Genomic DNA, 12,777 nt, shown 5'->3' with positions numbered 1-12,777 from the left:
AATCAGAATCAGGTCACACAGATTGTCTTTCCCTTTTCATTCATGAAATACAATCATTTGAGTAGATTTCCCCTGTCCTGCACCCCATGTGTGAAATAAGATTTTAACAAACTCGCAGCAACCCTATACAGTTTTTCAGTCTAAGCCTGCACTGCCAGTCTTTAACTTCATGAGATACACTTGTGTTCCAATCTCTCTCCAAGAGCTTTAGAGAAATCTCTGTGGTGTTTTCCACGCAATTTGCTGGCCAGACTGAGGTCTGCTTACTGTCAGCCACTGAACTATATCAGACACTCCTGAATTACATCAGGGTCCAAACAAAAAATGGAATTATTTAGTAGGATCTATTTCTAATTCTGAAGTTTGAGGACCAACAACATTTATTCTGTTTATTTAGCTACAACAGCCTAACACAGCTACCTCCTGTGGATTTATAATTCTATCAAAAATACTGAGGTTCAAGTAACAACTACAAGAATATAGTTTCATAACTTTTTTCACACTAGCAACTGAGGTAATGAGAAGTAACCAATATTTTGAAGAAATATACACTTCCCAATGACCAGGACGAAGTTTGAGTTCAGTAGTGCCTTGAAGAAAAACAAAGAATCAACCCACTGGTTCTAGTCTAACTCTGCACACCAACCTCTACGTAACAGTCCTTCAAGTTGAAGGTGGTAATCATATCACCTCTCAGCTGCCTCCTCTTCAGGCTAAACATACCCAGCTCCTTCAACCTTTCCTCATAGGACTTGGTCTCCAATCCTTTCACCACCTTCATTTATTTTATTGGATTTATATCCCGCCCTCCCTGCTGAAGCAGACTCATGGCGGCTTACAACAATAAAAACATTTACAATACTGAGCTTAACTAATTAAAACCTTAAACAGTCTAACAATTAAAACATATTAAAACAATTTGGTGCTAATGATAAATTCCAATATCTTCAGCCTTCTTGAGTATTCATTGCCCTCCTCTGGACAGGTTCCAGTTTGTCTATATTCTTAAATTGTAGAGCCCCAAACTGAACGCAATACTCTAGGTGAGGTCTAACCAGAGCAAAGTGATGCCATCACTTCACTTGATCTGGACACTATACTTCTGTTGATACAGTCCAAAATTGTATTTGCCTTTTTAGCCACTGCATCACACTGCTGACTCATGTTCAGTCCACCAAGATCCCTAGATCCATTTCACGTATACTACTGCCAAGACTAGTCTCCCCATCCTATAATTATGCATTGGATTTTTCCTACCTAAATTACATTTATCCCTGTTAAAATTCATTTTATTTGTTTTAGCCCAGTTTTCCAGCATGCCAAGATAATTCTGTATCCTGACTCTGTGTTCTACTGTATTTGCCACTCCTCCCAATTCAGTATCATCTGCAAATTTAATAAGCATTCCCTCTATTCCTTCCTCCAAGTCATTTCTCAAGATATTAAACAAAATAGATCTTGAGGTACTCCACTTGTCTCTCCTCTCTAGTGCAACAAGGAACCATTCGCAAACACTCTTTGGGTGTGATCTGTCAACCAGTTACAGATCCACCTAAAAGTAATAGGATCCAACCACATTTTACCAATTTGTCAACAAGATGTGGGACCTTATCAAAAGCGTTACTGGAATCAAGATATGTTTAACTATGTAGCATGTTAAAACATCTCATTATATTGTAGCTAGTATGCTAATTTGCTGTTGAACTTCTGCCTTTTTATGTATGGACAAGTTTTATTCCACTTTGTCTGAAGAAGTGTGCATGCACATAAAAGCTAAATTAAACCTAAGGCACAATATAGGACTACTAAATCATCACTAAAAGAATATAATTATATTCATAACCCTGATGGTAATACTAATTATTCCTGGATAATAGACAACTGATATGTCACATCTCTCTGAGGGTGTTTGCTGCTGAATCACAGCTGACTGTAGAAATGATTTCCTATTCCATCAACAAAGTGTCATTATATATACTAGATAGACTACATTTCAGAACAAATAATGGAACAGACATTGCCTGTTGCATTATCTTCAGTTCAAAAATTCAATACAGTCCACTTGGCAGTAGCATTTACATATTGTAACATAACTGAGCAGACTCATCCTGTAATTTAAAAGACAAACATAAATAAAGTATTTCAGTTTCTTTCTAAATTGCAGGTGAACATAATATATATCCTACAACAGGCACTGTATATATACTTCAGCTTTAGTAATTGCCATTCATACTAACTGAAGTGGTCTATACACCCAAATAAGCATGGATAGTATAAGTCCAAACCAGCACTCTTATCTAAGTTTATTTTGAACCCACTAATGCCAATACCCATACATTTTCCATTTGCAGTGGTGCCCTGAAATTGAATATTTGACATTTGTTTGTTTTATAACGGTTTAATTTTCACCACTGCATCATGAAACACAGTGCCTAAGAGTGTAAATTGGAGTGTCCTTCGTTCAAAACATAATGCAAGCTTTCTAGCCATGCTTATGTGAAGCGTTTTTCAACAACCCACCACAGAAGATAATAAAGAACATAAGAGAAACCATGTTGGATCAGGCCAATGGCCCATCCAGTCCAACACTCTGTGTCACACAGTGGCCAAAAAACCCAGCTGCCATCAGGAGGTCTATCAGTGGGGCCAGGACACTAGAAGTCCTACCACTGTTGCCCCTCCCAAGCACCAAGAATACAGAGCATCACTTGCCCCAAACAAAGAGTTCCAACAATACGCTGTGGCTAATAGCCACTGATGGACCTCTGTTCCATGTTTGTCCATAGGTATAAAGATAATAAACACTAACGTGCTGTTGTACATGAAAGGTGCTTAAAACTCACTATATAAAATGTGGCCCACTAGAAGTAAGTTCTAGAAGACTTACCCCGTTATAGCCTATACTGCCTGTTATAGACTGGTTCCTGGGATAAATTTCTGGTAGAAATTTTACCTGCCATAAATCTATATCCACATGCTGAGAAGACTGTATTCCTGTTATCTGATATTGTGCATATAGAGCATTGGTGGCCAAACTGCAGCTCAGGAACCACATGTGGGTCTTTCACACATATTGTGTGGCACTCAAATCCCCTACCGCACCCTGTTGGCCAGCTTGGAGAAGGCATTTGTCACTTTAAATCACTTCACCAAGCCAGCCAGCGTGCATTCAGTTAAAGTTGCTATCTTTCCATCTCCCCTCATCTATTTTCTATCTTTCCTCCCTTCCAGCTCTCAAACATCTGGCATTCATGTCTTACAGCTCTCAAACAATTGATGTTTATTCTATGTGGCTCTTACATTAAGCAAAGTTTGGCCACCCCTGATATAGAGTCTTCTTGTCTGCCTTTGCAGCAAAGAAGATAAGGTTTAAGGTGGTACTGATAGGAGCAGCTTTTTAGATACTGTAGCTTGATATGTTTTAACCTCTTTTAACCACTATGGCTGTGGTTTTACCAAATTTGTGATGGCCAGTGGTTATATACAATAAACTACTACTACTGTTAGTACTACTACAGCAGTAGTATGTGCATTGTGGGCTAATGCTTAGGATTTATGTTGCAATGGAAATAAATCAGGATGATTGCTTCACACTGTAAGAAGTAACTACAAGGCAACTAACAGAGGAACAAATCTGAATTGAACCTGGAAGCTAGTTCATGAGCTTTGTCTTGGGGAAAAACTAGGATTTTCTTTACTTCCAATATTCAGCTACATGCCTCCATCATCATTTCCACAAAGCTCTGTGTTCCAAACTGCTTTCTCTTTCAGACATGCTGACATGTACAGTTTAAATATCTGTGAACATTCCATATTCTCATCAGACAATACTTTGACCCCCACCTTGAAAACTAATATACATATTTTAGTCTTTTCAAACATGAAGAGTTCCATCATGAATGTTCATACCAAGTTTTATAGCTGTATCCTATGCTCGAGGGAGATAGTTCAATACAAGTAAGCAGAATATGCCAAACATCTGGCTAGTTAAATGGCACAGAAACTTTTAGTAATAACGCACTTGCATGAATTCAAGCAAGTTTCATGTTCCGGTCTTACATACATCACTTCGGATTTTTCTTAAAAGTTTTCTAGCATAATACTGGAAATATTCAATGCTTCTCCCTGAATTCACTCCAGCCTCAAAAGTATGGTGACTTATGACAAAAAAATCAAGAAATATCCAATTAACACTTGGATATTTCCTGAAGTTACAGTTTTTTTTCTTGAACAGCAGGGCTGCCAAGCTCCCTGGTGGGGTGGGGGTTATCTTGCTTTGGGGATCCCCAACCTGCCAGCCCACAGAGGCCCAGCAAGGAGATCCCCTCCTGATGTCAAAGGCGCAATGACGTCATTTGTAAATGACGTCATTGCACCGGTGATGTCGCGTACTGACCACTCTATGAGCTTTTGGTAAAACTCTATGGCTTTCCCAGATGCTCTAGTAATTTGGGAGAAAAACTCTATGGTATGCATGCAGAGAAAGAGGCTGCAGGGCACTTGGCAACCCTATTGAACAGAATACAGTAAGAATCACCCTGTTTGGGAGACATTAAGGACTGAGTCTCACATGTGAAATGACAGCAAAATGGTTTTAAATTATAAACACCCACTTCTGGCAAAATTGATGATCACAAGATAGCATAGTTGTGGCAGTGGAACAAGCTGTATAGGTATTTCTCACTGTTCAAGACCTCTTTTGTAAGGTTTTAAATGCATGTTTGTTTGCAACTGAAGTTCCAAAAGAGAGAATGCCACTGAGGAAGAACATGGAGTGGGAACACAGGTGTGAAAAAGAGTTAAACATGTCTCCTCTCTCTTCCAATGATTCTTCAATCCTAATCACTCTTGTTTAAAGGGGGTAGTGGGGGTAACACCACACATGAATTTATGCAACAACTGATGGTCTTTAGCTATAGCCTACTCTTTGTAAATTATATCAAAAAGGGTAGAACATTTAATATATCCCTTAATAAAGATTAATAAATAATTATAAGAACTACCATACAAATATCTTTATTAAATATTTGTTTACTGTAGTGTGGTCACAAGAACTTAGGTCACAAGGACTTAGACGATTACCAGGTGATATGAAAAGTGGCCCGTTGACCTACTGGGGCATCACATGACCCTGTCAGCAGACCCACAGAGTTATCAATTGGCTTGGCCAGGTAAGCAATATAAAAAAGGAGGAAATGTAATAGGAAAACTGTGTTAGATTTAAGTTTTCATTTCAATGAGAAGGAAGATACCAGCCCTTTAAATGAGGTTCTCTTCCATATCCTTTGCTACACGGCTGTCTGGGAAGGAGGGGATGAGTACACATATGAATTGTGAACCATCAAGGAAAAAGTCTGAACAGGCAATTAGAAGGGGGGGAAGCACAAGGCCCAGATGGGTTTTCAATGGAGCACATTTTGAATGGGTATCTATAAGAGCTTCCTAGACAGCATTATAGAACCATTCAGACAAAAGATCCTGGACGCCATTCAAAACAAAGCCTGCATTATAGTAATTAGCAGAAAATGGAAGGCTTAATTAACTGGGAAAGAGTCTACAGTTTGCTCATCATACAGCCCCATAAACTGATCTATTTGGATGCCAAGAAAGTAGTGAAGCCTTGGCACTAAGACTGGAAAGATTCCCCCTCCCTTTTCAGTTTAATAAACCAAAACCAAACTGGTTTGATCCAAGAGGCTGCTGCTGCTCCTCTCAGCCACCCTTAGGAACACTGAGGTTTCTCAACCTATTAAAAAGATAAATAAAGCTCCTTCGATATCACTGAGAGCTGGAACTGGATGTACTAAAGAGAGATGACAACATCACCCAGATGAACAGCAGGAAATTGTGATTATTAGAGTGGCTTTAGGCTGGTCCCATCTGGATTCTAACAACAGAGTAGCAACATCCACATAAGAGATGACCAATGAAAGTTCTAAGAAAGGGGTGTGAGGAGGAGAGCTGATATTTCAGAAATGTACTTCTGAAGCCCTGCTTCAGAAGATTCAGCCTCACTGCAGAGAGATCATTGTGTTCCACAGACTTTGAACATGATGGATAAACAATCTCCTTTCTCTGGATAGTACATCAGAAGCAGGGATACAAAACTGCAAGTCACACTTGTAAATCTCCACTTCTTCTGAATGTCCATATCAGCTTAGTAAATGCATGATTTTCCCTTATGAGTAAACAACTGCACATATCATGCAGTTAAGATAAGCAACACACTTTGTTTAAAGCGTCAGCTTAATTTGTTAAGGAAGAAAAATGTTCTTAAAAGCAAGAAATACTAACAGCACACTCCTCTGCACATTAAGTATGCTTTACTGAGTTCAGTGCATTTACATCCAGGAAAGTGGTTCATCAGGCTGTGGCCAATGTTATGTAACTGAAAAATATGGCAGCTAGAAACTCTCAGTCTTAACCCACTTGTGAATCAGTATGGCTCTGAAAAGCATGAACGATGCAAGTATATGACATTTCAAATAAGCAAACAATGCTATCACAGTATTTTGGATCCAATTATTTGGTTTGTGAATTAAGTTACATGTGGTTTTCTTCTTAATGGCTTGAATAAATAATTTGTTCAATGCTATTTTTGAAAATGCAACATATAAAGAAAAATATTTGCTAAAAAGCTTCAAATTTGGAAATCTTACAGTGCACCTCCCACAAGTGAATATCACTACCAGCTGCTGCAGAATTTCTTTGGCTCCTACACGGCGGTAGACAAAACGATTTTGTGACTACTATTCATTCATACGGCACTCCAATTTGAAAAATGCTCTCTATCTTCATGTTTACCCTCACAATAATACCTGGAATGGATAAAAAATACTCTCATATGAAAGATCAGAAACTACGCTTGATAAATAGCAGTTTACCCACTATGCCTATTTCTGTCCTCCCCTGTACTCTCAAAGCACCTGATGGCAGGTCTTGCAATAAACAAGATGAAACTTGAATTCAGATCTTCCAGAAACAAAACCAAGTCTCAGAAACACCTCATGAGGAATAAAAAATTGAACAAGCCTTTTTAAGTGCTCTAAGGAGCACAGTCCCTTTTGAATTAAGGATCTCTGTGATAAAGTAAAAAATTTTATGGCAGAAAAACATTCTAGATACAAACAAAACTAACAATTATTAATGTTACTATAGATGTTTTTATGCCTCATGTGAAAGTATGCTTTCAGACTCTGGATGTTTGGATATTGTGAAACTGAATGAATTCTGACACCATAAACCACTTTGTGGGAATTTTTCCTGCCCCAAGATACACTGGAATTTGGCTTAGAGCACAAATATACCCCAGAGTAGAATGTGAAACTTTTTCCAGAACCCATTAACAATTTCTACTTTGCAGTTACTACTGCAGATATGGAAATGTTGCATTGGATCCAGCCAGTGACTAAATCTTCTCAACATTAACAACTGCTATGTGGGGCCTTGTCCAGGGTAGTCAACTTACACTCTAAAACCAGCCATCTCCAACCCTCACCTCCCAACCTCTACTAATGCTTAAATGAGCAGGGGGCGGGGATGTTAATGCAAGGGAGACATTGTCAATGTGTCATCACTTCTGGCTGAAACCTGGAAGTAACAACACAAACACTCTAGGATTTTGCTGATCTCTATGGTTTTACCATTCCCAACACATCTTGGGGGTTGCAGATAAGCACCTGGCAACCCTAGCTTCCACTCTGCATAGCTTCGCAAATAGAAACTACCACAGTAAAGAAAAATATTGGCAAAGAAAGGGTGGTTTTAATTAGCAAAAAAATGTGGAGTTGAAGAGGTTTAATCCGTTCCCCCTTGCCACACTGCAATCCTGATCCAAATAATTTCAAATAGTTGCTCAAGAAGGTTCTAGACTACAAAAGCAGACATTGTGATAAGTCATTTTTGCTACAATGGGCTACCACTCTGGAACTACCAGGGGTAGTATATTGAACATTACTGTAAAAGAATATATCAAATTGATTCAGTGAGTGTTCTGGGAAGGTCTGACGTAGCCACATTGCTTAAGATATAGACATCAGTTCCTTGGATGGGCAAGCTACTGGGAGCCACACATAAATATAGGATATAACAAAAAAGGTGACATGCGAATGCAAATTAAATCTCCACTAGAAGCACATAAACTTTTAATCTATTTAAAGGTAATTATGCACATTTCATAGAGCTACATGTAACTCATATCGATAGGAAAGCCTGTAATCAAAGCATGAGCAGAAGCAGACGAAACTTAACAGTGCCAAATCATGCAACTATGTCTGTAAACCCAAACTTCATAGCAATATAATAAGGAATGCTATAATTTCTAGAACTGCCAACTGAATGCTAACAAAATATCACATGACTAGTCAAAGCAACACAGAATGGAATCTTTATAATTTTATTCAAAAAGCACCTTTCCCTTCATAAAGATCCAAATAATCAAATAACTTCTTCATTAGACTATACACTTCATTTTCTGCAGAGAAGAAAGGTTACGTGTTTTTAATTTTTTAAAGTTAAACTCAGGAATAATTAAATCAATGATAAAATGAGTAAATACAAATTTAATAGAGAAGTCTACAAACTTCTTGTGTTCTGCATACAAACAAACAAGAGATGCACTAAGAACATTTGTTAAAAAATAATCTAAATTTAGAAGAAATCACACATAGGCACTCTCAGGAGACCTTTGGTAAAGGCAATTTAAGGACTCCCTCCCTTTAAGCAGGGCACAGAGAGAAAAGAACACACTATGTAAACACACACACCAACAATAAAAAAGAAGACATAAGATGTTGCTGTATTACCTCCTGTACTGAACGTGCTGCTGGTTTGTCTTGATGATTGGCCAATATTAAAAATGGCAACGTGCACAACTGTGGGTGTTGAAGTGCAGAATGCAGTTCATTTCTAGCTGTTTCTAGATCATCTTCTGAAGAGGCACTGTCTAATACAAATATTACTCCTTGGGATCCCTGGTAGTAACGACTCCAGTATTTCCTGATGTTGTCGGCACCTTAAAGTTTTTTTTTTAAGGGAATATTAAAACAGATCAAAAACAGTATTAGGATACATACGTAAAGTAAAGCTACATTTGCATATGATAGTTCCAATTGCCTTTATTGGTATTCTGAAGTGCCTATCCCATATTTTGCCTCAGAAAATTTGCTCTGCCTTCTATCCTAGTATTAAAATTCTTGTAGGAGTCTCTCTTGCCATAATTGCTTCTACTTGCTGGCTTTCTTTGTTTCCTTCATCTCTGTCCAAAAACTGCCAGACTAACATCTCTTATTCATTGGCTTCCCTTTCTATCCCACAAGCACAAACTGTTTGTAGTGCCTTTAATACCACTTTTAACTTGCTGTATGCACAAACCTACCCAACCCTTTTGATTGTGCTCATTTCTGCAAGCGATCTTTACTTATGCATCTCAACCTTGCTGCAAACATCACCTTTGCCATATCCTTGCCAGGCCACTTATTTTGTATTTCCCATTATTTTGTATTTCCCATTCCCATTGGGGAGGGACGGTGGCTCAGTGGTAGAGCATCTGCTTGGGAAGCAGAAGGTCCCAGGTTCAATCCCTGGCATCTCCAAAAAAAGGATCCAGGCAAATAGGTGTGAAAAACCTCAGCTTGGGACCCTGGAGAGCCGCTGCCAGTCTGAGAAGACAATACTGACTTTGATGGACCAAGAGTTTGATTCAGTATAAGGCAGCTTCATTTGTCCATTACCTACTCAACACCCATTCCTGAATTACAAATATGATAGCTAATCTAAGGTAGAAATATTCTATGGCATTTGCTTTCTCTTGCCTTGTCTAACAATTTTTCATGGAAGGTTTTCAACATCCAAGTAAAATGTGCACTATTCACATAAAGATGAAAGCTTTCATTAAACAAATTTTTGTCAATTTGGAACACACAAAAAAAATCACACATTTCATAGCATTGTTGTTATTCCAGGATTCAAATTATTCATTAAACAAAAGACCAAGGTGATACAAGTAACTGTGCTGTTAGATAAAGACTTGGTCACTAAACATTACTTTTTGATTATTTATTTGGTTGCTCTGGAGGTCCTGATGCATTTGAAAGATCACTAACAGGTGAACAACAATGAATCTCAGCCAACATGGCATTCAAGTATCACACTATCCCTACATGTAGGTAATTTAAGTACAGAATTAAAAAAGAAGGCTTATGTATACTAATGGAGCACTATCAAGTATAATTAGGAGTAAAAGTTTATATAATTTGTCTTTTTCAGGAGCTAAAGAACTCAAGTTGTTTTGGTTTCTAACACAGCAAGCATGTTTTGCCTTCTAGCATTATTTGTCCTAACTTTCCTACATGAATCATACTTACAAGATTCCAACAGCCCCTCCTTTTCTACTTGGACTTTCCCTTTCAGGATTTCCACTCATTAGTACCTCACTCCTTGGGGAAATTACCGAGTAATTTCCAACACTTCACATATCGGTTGAACCATCTTTATCAGGTACTTTCAGCTCAGGAGCAGGCAAGTTTTGGAGTCAAAACTAACTGTTCTGTATTTTTCAGGTGGGAAGAGATCCTCTAGCTGTAAAGCCTTCTTTGCATAGCTTCAGGAATGATTACAGATTCCTGAATGACATTCAAATGGCTTAAATATATCAAGGTAAGAGTATAAGGTATTACAAAATACTCTAGATAACACCCTAGAACCGCATCCTCCTTCACTTGAGAACATTTAATCCACAACTGCATTGGGTATTACTTAAAATCAGCAATGTTTCACTACTAGGTATGCTAACATTTATTTATCCGGGATTAATGTACCAAGTAATAGATGGAATCATTTTCTGCCATAGTTGGGCATGGATGATGGATATTCGTGCCTTAATAATTACCAAGAATTTGCACAATACATCTTCAACGCATGCTTCCAAGTCGATAGCCTGTTACTGCGATGCCACATACCAAAATTAAGAGACTTTTGAGCTTTCTGAGGTTCAGACTTTTGTCTCAGCCACTGGGACAATTCCTGATTTTTTAAAAAAATGCCTTATAATTTACAGACACTTCAGCATGGCACTCCAGCTCCCAGACTTCCAGTAACACCTTTCTGAGGCTCTGTACCTCTTATTTGGCTCCCAGTGTGTCACTAAAAGAAGCTCCTACTTTGTCTATTTTCAACAGTTTTCAAAAATGCCATGTTCATCAATACAAGGCTGCATACTACCAGGTGCTGCTTATATATCTTCAAACCAAGCCAAATCTCTGGCTATCTCCACTGCTTTTTCAGGTTCTCTTTTCTCCTTGCAAACAACACTATATGAAGAGGCCTTTCAGGAAGAGATTCTGAAAGCCTGATGCAAAGTTTAAATAGCCCTTTCATTTCCAATTCTTGAAAGGTGTGTCCAACAGCATTCTTATTTTTATTTACTTACTGGTCATCACTTCAAGCATGCACACATAACTGGGGCCCTAAAGCAGTTTCTCTTGTGTCGTATGTGGGCAAGTTAGACAAACTGATGCCATTCAGGGGAGACTGCCAGCTTCTAATACTTCTTAGCAACCATTACCAATAATTCATTATCTCACCACACTTGTGGGCCTTTTCTTATTAGAGCAGCACTTCATTCGGGCGCTTCATTTACTTCAGCTGACATGACAAAGTGTTCACACAGATTAGCTCAGGTCTGTCCTTCACTGATGAAGGGCAAATGATTTTAATAATCTGGCCTGCACATGGCGACAGAAACAGATTCTTGTTTTCTATGTTATGTGGCAAAAGAAATTTTAAAATGCCCTTTCCGTCTCTCGAGGAAACGGGAAGCCCCTTTTATAAAGGAGATGAGATTGTATTTTTAATGTCTGAACATTTTAATCAGTTTCAATACATAGTTTGATAAATACATCCTACTACTTTCACACTGCTTTATAATTCTGTAAACTAGCTACACTACATTCTACTGTTTTACTGCATTGTTCTCTTGTTCTGTATTCTTGTTTTATTGCATCATTTGTCATTATCATACTGGCATTTTTTGCATTGTCTAATTCTGTAATCTACTTTTAATGACTGCTTGTATGTGTTATACTTTTCATTGCATTGTTTTAAAAATTATGCAATCTGTCTTGAGTCACAGTGAGAAAAGCAGACAATAAATGAAGCAAATAAAGAAACGTGAGACATTCAGCGTTGAAACTCAGGAACTGTCTTAGTAGAGTGACAAAGTCTTAAATGAGATGTGGGGGTACAGATTATCATGCACCAGTGCTGTCTAGATAAACCACAAAATGTCAGTTTACCCATAAAAGGGTGGTGGTGGTATAGAGAATATTTCACATTTAAGGGCTAGCTTAAGTTTCCAAATAAGAATAATGTATTAAAAGTGCTTTTACTAAACTGCATATTGTTCAACCTTAAATACAATTAAAATCAAGGAGGCAAGGAGATATCTAAAACCTTCCATGTCTTCATCTCATTCCTAAAATAGCACTTATTTGCTTTAGTTATAGCAGTGAGAGCTGGTTAAGCTTTTGTGTTTCTGTCACTTTTCTTTGTTTTACTGAAACTAATCTTTCTGGAAAACCATATCTTTCCTATGCTTATTTACTATTGTATCACCTTACTTCTGAAATTCAAGTTATTCTAATCACCCATTGCATGCACTCCCTAATTTACTCTTACCCTCATGCTTCTTTCCCCTACTCCCCTCCCACTCCTTATTGGCCCCACAACTCAGCTAGTACTTTAAGATTTGCCTTATGTGTTGCTGCATACTGAAACCAT

At 38.0% G+C, this 12,777-nt stretch overlaps 1 protein-coding gene across 8 annotated transcripts in view; it reads right to left on the bottom strand.

The window, feature by feature from the left end:
* ARL15 (ADP ribosylation factor like GTPase 15) overlaps window positions 1–12,777 on the bottom strand; it is a 247,194-nt gene that overhangs the window by 112,612 nt on the left and 121,805 nt on the right. For 7 of the 8 annotated variants that reach the window (XM_060235998.1, XM_060235999.1, XM_060235995.1 and 4 more), the window contains one exon: window positions 8,805–9,013. In XM_060235998.1, coding sequence (XP_060091981.1) covers window positions 8,805–9,013 — 209 coding nt within the window. Of the gene's footprint in view, window positions 1–8,379; window positions 9,014–12,777 lie in introns of those variants that run through there. The other variant, XM_060236000.1, reaches the window with a different exon arrangement.

The sequence above is a fragment of the Heteronotia binoei genome, chromosome 4, assembly GCF_032191835.1.
Source record: "Heteronotia binoei isolate CCM8104 ecotype False Entrance Well chromosome 4, APGP_CSIRO_Hbin_v1, whole genome shotgun sequence".
Taxonomy (NCBI): Eukaryota; Metazoa; Chordata; class Lepidosauria; order Squamata; family Gekkonidae; genus Heteronotia; species Heteronotia binoei.
The sequence above is the reverse complement of the archived record's forward strand: the minus strand, read 5'-3'. Positions and strand labels throughout refer to the sequence as shown.